The sequence below is a fragment of the Martes martes genome (genome assembly GCF_963455335.1).
Source record: "Martes martes genome assembly, chromosome: 3".
Classification (NCBI taxonomy): Eukaryota; Metazoa; Chordata; class Mammalia; order Carnivora; family Mustelidae; genus Martes; species Martes martes.
In genome coordinates, this window is record NC_137890.1 from 67,749,553 (window position 1) to 67,764,082 (window position 14,530).

Consider the following 14,530-nt stretch of genomic DNA (forward strand, 5'->3'; position numbering starts at 1 on the left):
CTTTTCATCACCACTGCAAAGATGCACAATGTTATCATGTTACCATTTGTGCATGTTTTTACTTTAATGGAAACTGTAACATGCTGTATGACAATGGATGACAAATTCAGCACAGTCACTGAACATCAGTCACCACCTCTGTTTAGGCTCTGAAATATAGTGGGTGTCTTTTAAAAATGCCAGAACAATACAATTATGCAATATAGCACAAAATTCATAATTAGCTCTTCTCAAGAATTCTTAACTATACCTTTGTATTTACTATGTACTGTTTCACTATGTTTGAGGATGGAGTTGGAAAATGAGTATAAAAGATAGTTATGTATACCTCATGTTTTCAGCCGAGTCTTCTGGCATTGGAGCGACAGTCTGTACAGCTGGAAGGTTTTTGCTGGTAGCACCGTTCACAAAACTAGAAGAGGAGGAAGAGGAGGAGGACCCTGAATCCACGGCACCTGTTCCCAAAATAATAATTTTTAGCCTTAAGCATAAATTTATTTAATAAAATAATTTTCATTATATCATTACTATCTGATTTTGAAGATTTACTCATCTGAATTTCAAAACAGAATTCAACAATTAAAAATTCATTTGGCCATCATACACTAATAACTCTTTATAATTACAAATAATAGCTGTTGCATTAAAATCCAGTTGATTTACTTATAATAATCTAACAGAACTACATTATTACAAATGGGGTATAAATAAAAGACATCAACAAATGAAAATAATTTTAGATAAAATGAGGTTGATAAACAATTCAAATTTAGAAATGAAAAATTTTTTATTGCTATATTGTAATATTTTAATTTTCATCATCTAAGATATAATTTACAACAAACTGAGCATAAATTTGTGGCCCTGAAGCATCAAATGCTTATTTTGATAAAATGATTGTTTTAAGAAGGGCTATAATGAATATAATTGTACCTGCTTTTAAAATAATGAGTTCTCCTCAACGATATCAAGATGACACTTTGGAACAGACTTTTCTATAATATACCACATAAGTATATTAAAGAGCTGTGGAGTTGAGGGACACCTAGTGTTCCTGAATATTATCTTATCTCACACTAATTCTCATAAAACTGAACTGCTACTAGGATTCTGCTGCAACACTAACCTGCCAAAACTGCCAAAACACTAAACTACAACTGCCAAAAACTAAACTGGACAATGGGCTCGGTTTCAGTGTTGGTATAAAAATGTGTATGTGTGTGTGTGTATGTATAGGTGTGTCTGTACATATTTTTGAGGAAGATGTTTAATTACTTACATTTTATTTTCCACTGTAATATTATGTACTTTATACTATCATTAGATTTCTTGCTACCATCACTTTCTATATCTATTATTAATTCATAAAATAGAAATTATAAGGAAATATAACTTGTTTCATATAAAGATAAAAAAGGGGTAATTTAATTTTCCTTTAACCTCTCTCCTAAAAATAAGGAATTATTCATTAGACACTAAATGTAGATTTCTTTCAACTATACTGGCATATTTTCAAAATCTTAACATGTTTTTTGATATATATTTTGGTAAAAAAATATTTTTCTTCCTATTTCTAGAAAGCAGAATGAATATACAGAATGAGATTATAAACTGCATAGAAAAACTTCGAAGTCTTCAGACAAGCTGGATATATTTATTTATAATATAGATAAACTAAGGGTGTTATGTTCTTTAACACAATGCCATTAGTAATGTTTATTTGCTAATATAAATATGCTTGATAGAATATATTCTACTTACTAAAACCCCATAAATGTGTTGGTCATGATATGTCAGACTCAGGTGGTATGATAAACAAGATAGATACAGAAAGCACATAGAAGAGCTATGAAATTAATAAAAATGGGAAGAATCTAAGTAACAATAATAGGTGGAAAAGTTCAAGGCTATACAGTTTGGAGAAGAGAAGGCTACTATAGTCAGGGAAGAAAAGTCAGGGATCATCTTGCGTTGTATAAATACCTAAAATGGAATCACAAAGATTTGGGTAAGGATTTATTTAGCTAATAATCAACAGGAACATTTCTGGAAATTTACATAAATAAAGGTTATTTTAGGCAGGCTTTTAAAATTTGTAGTGATTTGGAATTTTCTGTTCCTAGTATCATTAGGAAAATGTTGGACAATGAATTGGATACAACTGTAATCTAAGTATATAAATTAATTCAATGTCAAATAATGGTTCTTATTCACATGCATTTTTTTTTTTCTATCACCTTGAGGCTCTTGCAAACCATTAAGGTTCTTAGGGGAGCTCTGCCTCTCCTTAGAGGATTTTGCAAAAAACATACATTAGGATTCAACCAGTAAATGTCACTAAATCTATTTTCTATCACTAACATATTTTGTGATATTCTTGATACAATTTACTAATTTTTACATATCAAACTTCAATGTTTAAATTATCTTTTGGTCTTGCTCCCCAAATACCTTTCAGCAATCTGATTTAACTCTGAAACTAAACAGCACTGTGTTTTGAGAGGACTCAAAACAAGAACAATAGTGTTCTCTAAAATGACCACTAAAAATGTCTTAGAAGTACAGACAAATTCTGAAAGGTGGTAACATAAAGTAGAACCTTCTTAAAGATTATGACAATCCCAAATGAACAGAGCAATTTAATTTTTAAGATCAAATAAGCAGAAAAATGAAGATATAGAAAACAGAAAGAAAAAGATGAGGTATCACAAAAATATATAAGGACAATACCTGTTGTATTAATCATACTTTTTGGTGTAGCTCCAGTAGCAGCAAATATATTAGAAGTACTGCCCGTTGGCAGCCCACTTCCAGCAGCAGTGGCTCCCACAGTGGTTACAGCCAAACTACCTGGAGGTGGCTTCTTAACAGGTACCACGACACTCCTGGAAAGTAAGAAGTGATGGAAAATAACCAACACAAGGTTTAAGATGAAATCCAACCCTACTACAATATATACAATAAACATTTAATTGTCTTTTCTTTCTTTTCTTTTTTTTTTTTAATTTCTGAGTCCAATTTCATTGGTGAAACGGATATGGACATTAGGATATATTGTGAAATGTGTTCACTTTAATTCATTTGGCAAATATTTATGTAGAATGTGGAGTTTGCAAACCTTTCTTAAGATGGCTTGTAGGCTAGAATCATGAATCTGAAAAAACTGGGAAAATGTGTGCTCAAGTTAGAATATTTGCATCTACACAGTTTTTTGGTAAAATATGCATAAAATGTCCTTCTTATCCATATTATAGTCTCCATTTGTAAAATAGTCATAACATAAAAACCATTCCAAAAGCCAGATTCTGAAGCGTCTTCTAAAAATTAACCAAGGACTACTGAATAACATCTAATGGCATAGTAAGGTTATAGTTTATTTTTCTGAAAAAATTTTAGTTATTTTTCTTAGTTGTTATAATGAAAAAGAACTCAATGATATACTTGATACTCAGTTAAAGATCTATTTAGCTTTCAAGACTTGACATTTTGAACACAGGTGTTTCCCATGTTACTTTAACATAGATGAATTTCACACACAAAAAATTCTGAATTTGTTATTGTGTTAACCTGAAGTAATAAGTGAGTATAATTTTAAAAGATAAACTATTTATCTAAAATAATAAGTATCTTTATTTCTAAATAAAGTATTTAGTGAAGCTTCATTCTTCTCAAAGTATACAGACTGCAACTTCATAGAAAAAGTATTTACCAGTGTTACTTAACCATCACTGAGCTTTTTCATCTAGAAAGTAGATGTATGAGATGCTATAAGTTCAAATGTAACGCTTGAAAACTAATGACAGTACAAAACTCTTCAAACTAAACTAGTTCTCGTAAATATGCCTATAAACATTTAAAAAATTTTAATTGTCTCATTAAAAAGCTTTACTTAAAATCATATCAGTGGCTTAACCTCAAGAAAGTCTATAGCTTAAGCTTCCTTAATAACATTGTTTTTCCTAGAAACACTTATGTTGCTGTCTTCAATGATTTCTTCAATATCAAAAAGCTAAATTTATAAGAATTATTACTCTCAATTTAAGGAATACTTAAAACTTTTTTGTGACCAAATGTATTACAGTCTTAAGTAATTTTACTCATCCCCCCAAATTTCTACATTATCTCTTTCTGGATATTTTCTTCTTTACTCTTTATAGGTGGAATCTAATTCATTAGACTCAACCTTGAACTCTTAATTACCTTATCTAATTTCCAAAGTACACTTTATGCTTTCAACCCTTTCATTGGCCATTCCTCATCCAATGCCTTTATTTATTACATTGAGAAGCAATGTGACATTATGGAAAGAATACAGGACATGGAGTTAGAAGACTAAGTCTTGAGACCTAAATCACTCTAAAGTTGTGTGATTTTAAATTTCAGTTCTTCATTGCAAATATGGCAAGATGAATGCCATATACTTCACATATAACTGGAGAAATTAAATGAGGTTGTATTTAAAAGGTTTTTTTTTTTTTTTAGCAGAAGCTGCTTATAAATGTTATTATTACTACTGTGTAAAGTAACATAATTCTCTGCCTACATCATATAAGGTAGGTGGTTATACTGATCTATCAAAGGAAAAAAAAAACTAGTATTTTGGGTTTATCATCAAAACTCTTCTCTAAACTTCTAAACTGTTGAGATGCACTAATTTCCTGGCTATCCAGCAAGAAGACAAAATCCTCAACTCTCGATTTGAAAAAAAGTCATTAGTAATCTATAACACTTTTTTTTTTTAACAACTCATTAAAATCTCTCTGGATAAAATAAGAAATGCGGGCTGGTTTATAGTGCTGTGAGACAGATTTATAGATTGTAGGAGAACTATCACCCAAAATTCCTAATTAACAGGTCATCACCAAATTTGGGCAGAAACTCCTATTAACGGATTACTTACAGGCATCTTGTCAAGTGCTGAGGCTATGTAAAATATATTATAAAAAACAGTTATATGAATGAGAGAAAAAATTTAATCTCAACAACCTGTAACAATAGCTTGTAAATAAATACAAACAACATTAAATGCCAGTCTACTCAAGAACTGAAAGCATCGGGTTCAATAGCAATTAATGTGAAAGTCTTCAAACACTTCATTAACAGCAAACACAGCAGAATTTGGTAGTGCAAAATGGCATTTAAATATAGTAAAACAGTGGCTAAAAAACCCAGTTATCAATGACAGATGGATCAGAGTTAGAATTCTACCTTCCACAATTTCTAGCTGTGTGCTAGTAGGCAAGTAAATCTAAGTTCCAGTCTCCTCACCTTTAAAATGAGACTCATAATAGTTTGTAGCTTATAAGATTTTTAAAAAGATAGAATGATATAATACATATAAAATGTTTAGCACTTTGCCTGGAATATCATGTGATCTATAGCAATTGTTAGGACTGCTATGGCTTCCAAAAGTGCTGATGCAACCTAGGTCTGCACCAGCAACACTACAGTTTTGAAAGAAGAGATAATCCTGACATACTTTCTAATTGTCGGACCTCATAAACAAAATCCTGTGTGCAGTTTTAGGCATCATATTTCAAGAATAATGACAAACAGCATCATGCCCATAAAAGAAAAAGTCATGGGAGGGAAGGCTGAGAGACTAGAAAATTATAGTTAAAAAAGAATTTTTTTAAAAAATCTGAAGGTATATGAAAAGGAAATAAGAAGAAACTCCCATATATCTCCTTATCAAATTAAAACCAACAGGAAGAAGATTCTCTAGTAACTTTTATGAGCTCCAGTTTCCAACTACTGATGTGTTCAAATGACTAGGATGATCACGTCATCAGGGATGGGTTGAGAGAGGTGGGAAGCTGGCTTTGACTGACTTCTCAGATCCTGTCTCAGTCTACAACTTCATGCAGCCTACTCTTTCTCCTTTGACTATAATGGCCAGATGGTTTACTAGAATCAGAGTACTGTACATTCTGTTCCTTAATATCATTCCTTCAACACTGTCCATTCCCTAACACATCAAACCATTCTGTGTCCTAATGATCTACTTTATAAATAAACTGCAAGTTTACATTTATTAATATGTGTTGAGTAACATATTATGTGAAAACTGAACTTTTAGCTCTTACAAAATCTTCTATCAGTGACTCAACATGTTCTACTTGGTAACTTATTCCATCCGTACCAAAAGGCTTAACCTTACCTAGTAATCTTCATAACTATTGTGGGTACTCATTTCAATTCCATAAATACACTAAAGTATACATAAAATTCTGAAGTGCATACACTTTTTCTAGGGTGAGCAAATAATTATCTGGGTTTCAAAAATACAGCCACAAAAAAGTTAAGAGCCACCAATATAAACTATTAACATATTCCACTCTCCTTCTAGATCTGCTATTCACACAGATGCATACATAGAATCCTCTATACTACACACACATTACCAACTGTATTTTTCTATCTCAAGAATATTGTTTCCATGTTTTCCCACACAATTTCACAATTCTGCTCCATACCTTAAGACATCAAACTATAAATAAGTAGATGATTCCTCTGTACTACATAAAACTCATGCATATTCTAAGGTTGTGAAGGTTATCATCAAAATAGCACAAGCCAAGAAATTATTCAATCTAACTCACATCAACAAAATGTTCCATTCAGTGATTAACTATGTTTTGTGATAGAGTGAGTGATATATAATACATATAAGTGTAAATTTTCCATCACTGAATTTATCCTATCTCAAAACCAGAAATTTGGGCTGTAATCTGAGATTCATTTGTTCATTCATTCAACAAATACTTGCTGAGCCTCTGATATGTAAGGGGTGGTTCTAAATTCTGACATATAGAAATTTATAGAACAAACAAAACCTCTGCCTTCGTGGAACTTATATTCTAATATGGAGAGACAGAAGATACAATAACATGAATGGGTTAATACAGTATATGAGATGGAAAGTGCTAAGAGAAAAATAAAGCACAGACAAGAATAAGGAGAACTGCTTAGAGAAGACTTACTAAAAAAGGTAGTATTTGAGGAAACACTGGAAGGTGCAGGAGGAGCAAGCTATAAGATATTCAGGGAAGAGTGTAAGACACAGGCATGGTTTGTTTCCTTCTCCTAATGTCCTCTATGCTATTTCTTATGTTCCACAAATTATATATGAAACCACATGAAAATTGTTTTTCTCTGCTTAATTTATTTCACTCAGCATAGTCTCCTCCAGTCCCATTCATGTTATACAAAAGTTGGGCTTTCATCCTTTCTGAAGGCTGAGTAATATTCCATTGTGTATATGGACCACATCTTCTTTATCCATTCGCCTGTTGAAGGGGTATCTTGGCTCTTTCCACAGTTTAGCTATTGTCAACATTGCTGCTATTGGGGCGCCTATGGCCCTTCTTTTTACCACATCTGTGTCTTTCGGGTAAAGACCCAGCCGTGCAATTGCTGGGTCTTCAGGTAGTTCTATTTTTAATTTTTTTAAGAATCTCCACACTGTTTTCCAATGTGGCTGCATGAGCTTGCATTCCAACTAACAGTGTAATAGGGTTCCCCTTTCCCCATATCCTTTCCAACATATGTTGTTTCTTGCCTTGTCAATTTTGGCCATTCTAACTAGCTAAACTGGTAAGGTCTCAACAAACCATGAAAGACTATGGACTATGGGAAACAAACTGAAGGTTTCAGGCGGGGGGGGGGGGGGGGGATGGGCTAGCCCAGAGATGGGTATTAAGGAGGGCATGTATTGCATGGATGTTACATGCAAACAACGAATCATGGAACACTACATCAAAAATTAATGATGTAATGTATGGTGAATAACATAATAAAATAAAGAAAAAAAAATAAAAGCAAAAGAAAAAAAAAGAGTGTCACAAGTAGTGGGACCAGGAAGAAGGCTAGTGTGAGTCTAGAAGATGTGGAGGCTTGTAAGAGGTGAGACCAAGGTAAGCGGGGTTCTGATCATAGGTCCTTATAGTCCATTGTAAAGACCTTGGCTTTTTCTCACAGTGGATCAAAAGCCACTAAAACCTTATTAATAAGGGAGGAATTTGATCTCAGGTTAAGCAGGACCATTCTGACAGTTGTATTAAGGATACACTTAATGGGGGAAGGGAAAGTAGTGGAAGACTAGTTAAAAGTTTAGCGTAATAAACCAAGCAAGAAATTATGTAGTTTGGATCAGAATGGCAAAATATAGTCAATATTTTGACTATATTAAGAAGGCAGAAAAAACAGCATTTGCAGAAGACTGGATGTGAGTGTGAGAGAAAAGTCAAAGATGATGTAAAGATTTTGGCCTTAAGCACCATGAAGGGCAGAGCTGCCATTAACTAAGATAGGGGTGAACATGGTTGGAGCAGTTATTAATCGTCCAAATATGTTGAAAAAACTATTGGATAGAGGAGTCTCTAATTGAGGAGAGAGGACTGGGCTGAGACATAAATTTGGGAATCATCAACGTAAATGCTATTTAATGTCAGGAAATTGGATGACATCACCAAAGAAGTGAGTGCAAGTGGATAGGAGAAGTGGTTCAAGGACAGGGTCTTGGAGAGTCCACTAATTATTTCTGTGACTCTTATAAAAAGATTCTTACTTTATCTGTATACTCGAGATTTGGCCTATGTATCAAGTAAGATAGTGAAGATAAGGGTTTTTCAATAGCGACTCATCAAGGCAAGTGAGTTTTATAATTATTTGTGACACCCTAAAAGAATCCCTTTCTTCTTTCTGCTCCCTCTCTCTTTTCTGTAACACTTATTGAGCACTGACAGGTTAAAGGAATACAACTTCCCTGACAAGTTTGAGGGATAAAAAGAAAGTAAGATATAACCCATGCCTTAGAGATACCTTAAGGAAATACAAGAAACCAACAAATCAACTGTGCAATATATTTCAATAACTGCTTTGATCAAAGTTATGCACAGGATCTTTCAGGAACACAAAGGATGTGCATTATCTGGAAACAGTGAGCTAAATCTAAAAGTAGCACAATAGGAATTAGCCAAGAGGAGAAAAAGTTCAGTAATAAAGCCTTAGTGAGGCAAAGAGATAGGAAAAAACATAGTAGACTGAAGGAACTGAAAATACATCCTTATTACTGATAAAAGGTAAGGACATTTCAAACTAAGAAGTTCATCATCTTCTTTTTGTAATATATTTTGTAATAAGCAAAAATTATTTCAGAATTTTTATCAGTTTTGCATTTAAGAAAAATGACTCTGGCAGAAATGTGGAAGATACACTGGCTGGGGTGGTGGAGACCTGGAAATAGTGAGGCCAGCTAGGAGATAAGACAAAGAATCCACTTGAGAGATACTGAGGGCCTAAAGAGAGCTGATAGCTTTGGGAATGGACATGTCCTGTCTTTTCTGGGACTCAGGTCTTTTAACCAAGTTCAAAAATAGCTATCTGCTACTTTTTTGAGACTAATTACAAGATCATTTCATTTATGATAGGGTTTGGAACTTTATGGGACTTTTAAGAAATAATGCATGATTTTATATGCTGAGAAAGCCAAAGAGAATAAAAGTAACATCACACAACTAATTTTGTAATCCATTATTATTATTATTGAGATCCATTATTAATGACCAATTCTCCTAATTTTCAGATTAACACCCTTCCCTAACAAGGCTTATATAAATGCTAAACATTTATCTTTAAAGAAAAAATTGAAGCTCAGGGAAGAAACAATGTTACTGACTTTAGGCTGATACTACAATTTATTGTAGCTCATCAGAAATCACAAGGCTACTGCTATGACATTTTCGTGTTTTGTATGTCTTTATTTTGTAAAATATTTAGAATACCAATGAATGAAAAATATGTATAAAAAATAATTGAGTATTTCATTAATCTACTCCTTGAAGAGAGATACTTTTTCCGCTCACTGACTTGTCTGTGTAAATGCCAGGAGAGACAAAGGCAACATTAGGGACATTAGGATACCACCATGCTTAGTCAAAACTGCATCTTCTGGCAACTGGCCTTAAGATACTATCCCCAGGACACTTGGAGCATAATGAAAGCTGGAATTTCAGTGCCTAGACTTCATAGAAACCTTGAAATGTAAAGGTTGGCAGACTTTTAATCAATTTGGCTTACAATTACTTGTTCATCCTTTAAGTGATACAAGCAAAACACTTCACGAAAATTAATAAAGGAAGAGAAATGGAAGTCCTCAGCAGTAATTATAATTTTTAATAATCTTTAATCAATGTAGGTAGATTCCATCATTTATATCAAACATTTCTTTATTATTTTCCCTAAATTGTCATCCTTAGCATTAATGTTAAAAATGTTAATATTAAAAAGCTACAGAGAAAATAGCTGCCTGAATCTTATCCTTTAAGTTTAATAATATAAAGGTTATCTATATTGCTTTTTTAGTCCTATAATATTTACAATTTTTATTTTAGAGATTTTCTTATTCAGAGAATAAAACACTTGAAAGTGAGGAAATTAGGTTTGAACGGAAAAATATACAGAACATTCTGCCTGAACTTATCATAAGTTCATATGTAATTCACGTAATTCAGTAATTCATACGTAAGTGGGATTATAAAATCAAAAAAGAGATGAAATATAAATCACGTAAGATCAATGTTTGTTATCCAGAGAAGCAACATAATTGTGAGTTTTTTGTTATATCCCAGACATAAAATAATTTTCTAAAACACAGTAACAGTTAAAAGGAAGAAGCATATTGTCCTCTTCCCCCCCCCCATCTTTTGTCCAAACTAAGGGGTAGGGGGGAGAAATAGCTTAGAAATCCCTGGGGAATTAAGACTGACTTAAATCACAAATATATACCAAAATCTCCAAAAATTAAAATCATGTGGACATATAAGATTACAATCTTAACATAAAAGATAGGATAAAACTTAATTGGTGGTTTTAGAGAAAAGCATTACACCAACCTAAAAGTTACACAGATACTAATGTATAAAAAATATAGCTCAGCTAGAGTATTTTATAAACTATAAATCTATATTTAAATCTATCAAAAGAGACTGCATTGCTGAGGAACTTCACAATTTGGCTTACGTGTTCTATGATGAGATTATTAAGCACTTCTGTCCAAAACAAAACCATGATAATGTTATCATTTCCTAACTGTATTCCTCTATATACAGTGTTTCCTCACTACAGAACGGTACCAGCGAATCTCTAGCATTTTCAGTGCTTTACAATCATAAAAACAAATTTGTTAGGGCCACTCAGTGTAATCAGACATATATGAAAATCTGCACAGGTGATGACTGGAAGAAATGAAGGAAAAAGAATCAGTACTTTCCAGATATGTTAATAAGACTATTTATATAATATTTCATAATACAATGTGAGAAAATAATACTGAAAGAAAAGTTTTATTTTAGGTAAGTCTAAATGTTTCTAAAATTGAGGTTGTAACCTAACTAAAGAAAATATTATAAATCTCACAACTGAAATTAATAAATGCTCCATCCCAAGTGGGGAGAAACACCCTATGTGGAACACAAGTTAACATAACTCAAATTACATCAGTTGTTTTAGGAAGCTATTTTCAAATTTACAGTATAGAATGAGTATAAAGAATACATTGTTAGCATGCTTAGAATAAAACCAATAAACTGTTGGTTAACAAAAGTAAAATCCTAGGTGATCTCCATTGGGATTGAGCAATATTATCAGGAAGCATGATTTAGTTACAGAGAAATGAGCAACTAAGACTATAGCTATTTTTCAACTAAAGATAAAAATGAAAAATACATTATTGGTAGAGTAAGACCCATGATAATTCTGTGTTTGAAACTGGTAGTCATCAGGACTTTGTTTCTAAGTCCTGTCATCTTGGATCCTATTTTCAAGGATTTCAATCTGATGTTAAAAGACATGTCATAACTTGGATTTCAGATTTTAGTGCTTCAGAAATATATTTATATACTTCATAATGTAATTATAGCTACCTTAAGACAGATAAGGCAAATGGTAGCAATATATTGGAAGTATAATTGAAAAATGCAGTTGTCCAGAAGCACTTGTGGGGATGATGCCTCTGAAAAGCTGCTCAAAGCTCTAGAGTTTGAAGTTAAATTTTTGATGTTGTCACTCTCAATCTATTGAATGGCTGACAGACAATCAAACCCGTCTGGCTGGCTGGCAGCTCATTTTGCTGGCAGGTGGCAAACAATTAGACACACCAATTTGTGCCTCCTGATGACATTAAAGCATGAAACTAAGTTGTATGCAGGGCCTAGTGATTTGTGTGAAAGCATTTCAAAAATAATACTCTTTGCCGTGGCAACTCATTTCAGACTGCCACCTCCCATTATGGCTTTGAGCAGTGAAGACGACAGACTTGAGTTACGTGCAGTGCAAGGCCGCTTCTGTTCAATCCGTCATCAGCGCCCCCTGAGACCTCAATCCCCTCCTTTCATCAATATCACCTCATCATTTACATTTGATAGTACTTGAGCTACTGCATATATTAACTACACTAGAGACCCTTTTCCTAAAAAGAACTGAAGTATGCTTTGTGTGCCTCGATTTCATTTCTACTTATGCAATTTAGAATAATGATCCCACTCCCACTGCACTTGCACAAATGCTACAAGGAACAAATGGAAAGTTCTATTTTTTTTTAAAGCAGTATTCACAAAAGTATAATAAATTTTGAGTAGCTGAGAATATTGGCACTTTTGTTGTTTTAATGAAAAAATTGTTCTAACAATAATTCAAATTAAAACAAAAAATGTTGAACTTAATTTTTATTTCACTGGATTCTCTTATGCAAATCAGAATAATTCTCCGTTTTTATTTGTTTTGTATTCTAACAAAATTTAAATATATAATTTAAAAGTAAGTGGAACACAAAATTTTTATGACCCTAAGTTAAATTACTATAACATTTTTATAAATATATACAATTACAGATACTTACATACACATGTTTACATACACTCATAAAGACACATGCACATATATCCAGGGAACATAAACCAAATAGATGAAATAGAGGACATCAATCAGAGATGGCATAAGCAACATCCAAAGAACTATATGAATGAACATCCAAATATAATATTAACACAAACTGTTAGAAAAAATATTTTCCTATATTTTATAACCCCTCCTTTTTTTAGTTTTTTAAAATTCTGAGACTTAACATTTTATCTTGTGTGACAATTTTTTGCAAACATTTCATCTCCATTTACTACTCTCTAAGTTCAATGTAGAGAATACTGTTTTTATCCATTTTATATCAACATGATGACTGATGCTATTTATATTTTCACAATAAAATTTTCAAGAAGTATCTGTAGAACAGTTGTTAAAAATCTTTAAAGGTAAAGTTTAATTTATATTTATATATAAAAAAGATAATCTGTCTTAACTGAAAATGCCTTTACTGCCATATCCCTAACCCTTAATACTAAAAAATGTACAAAGCAGTATGGCTATCTTGGAAAAGTAAAACAGAATAGCTAGTACATTTTGACTATATGTTGATTTTTGACACTCCAGTTTAAGAAACATTTGATTTTCTAACATGAATTTTTCTCTCTAAAAAACAATTGTTTACCAATCATCTTACATACACACATAAATTTTGGGTGGGGGAAAGTGTTTTTTAACTTCAATCACAATTTAATTCAGATGGTAAACACATTCTTTAGTTTACATGCTAATATGTAAATGTTAGTCCCAGTATCAATGTTAAGTACTATTGTTAGTAATTATGACTAACCTCAAATAATGTTTCTAATGCTGTATAAGTTTTTAAATAGTAGGATAAATTACATGAACAAATTCTTTGGTTCTAAAATGCTTTATCCTGCTTCTGTGAACTATCATTTTTACGGCATATATAATGGAACAGAATAAAGTTTGGTGGTCCTCCATTAAAAACCCTTGTATGATTTAACATTTGAGTGCAGATATATGGGTCACCTTACAGTTTAGAAACCTAAAATGCCTTTCAACAATATTTACTTTCAAACACATGCCTCAAAATATGGCCTTTACATTGATTTTGAAAATTCCACACATATTTTCAGATGATAATGCACATTTTCAAATTTTTTCCATTCTTGGATTTAAAACTCGAATTTGAATTTATTACTTAAAGCAAGCTTCTTTAGTCTCCAGCAGTTATTACAGTTTTTAGTATTATGATATAGGAACTTTAGAGCCAGATTAGACCAGAGAGATAGGATTTACCCCTCCCCCATTTTATCCATGAAACAATTAAATCCAAAAAGATAAAAGCACTTCCTCAAGGTAGTGTAGTCACTGATGATGGATTATAATCAGAATCTGCATTTCCCTATTCTGAATTTAACGTGCTGTCTTGCATTCCATATTAAAACTTCTTCTTTGAGATGTATTATTTAAGTGCCTTACTATGAGATCAATCTGGTTTTTATATTGATATAAATTGATATTTCTTGATATAAATTGATATTTGATATTCTTTGTATTTTAGTATTTTAGTAATTTTATATTTTAGTAATACTTATATTACTAAATATAAGGTTTTTGAGCTCTTCCTAATATTTTTAAAAATAAACTC

General features: G+C 32.1%; 2 protein-coding genes across 2 annotated transcripts in view; both read right to left on the reverse strand.

Annotated features, from left to right (window-relative positions):
* Positions 1-1,965, reverse strand: part of LOC308340233 (neurobeachin-like) — a gene marked incomplete at its 5' end in the record, with an annotated part of 71,738 nt that extends 69,773 nt beyond the window's left edge. Inside the window, 2 exons of the mRNA XM_080799393.1 lie at positions 329-455; positions 1,914-1,965. Coding sequence (XP_080655519.1) covers positions 329-455; positions 1,914-1,965 — 179 coding nt within the window. The remainder of the gene's footprint in view (positions 1-328; positions 456-1,913) is intronic.
* A 265-nt stretch (positions 1,966-2,230) lies between these two features.
* The window catches only part of LOC308339564 (neurobeachin), a 190,479-nt gene continuing 178,179 nt past the window's right edge, over positions 2,231-14,530 (reverse strand). Inside the window, exon 30 of the mRNA XM_080798359.1 lies at positions 2,231-2,885. Coding sequence (XP_080654485.1) covers positions 2,543-2,885 — 343 coding nt within the window. The 3' untranslated portion in view covers positions 2,231-2,542. The remainder of the gene's footprint in view (positions 2,886-14,530) is intronic.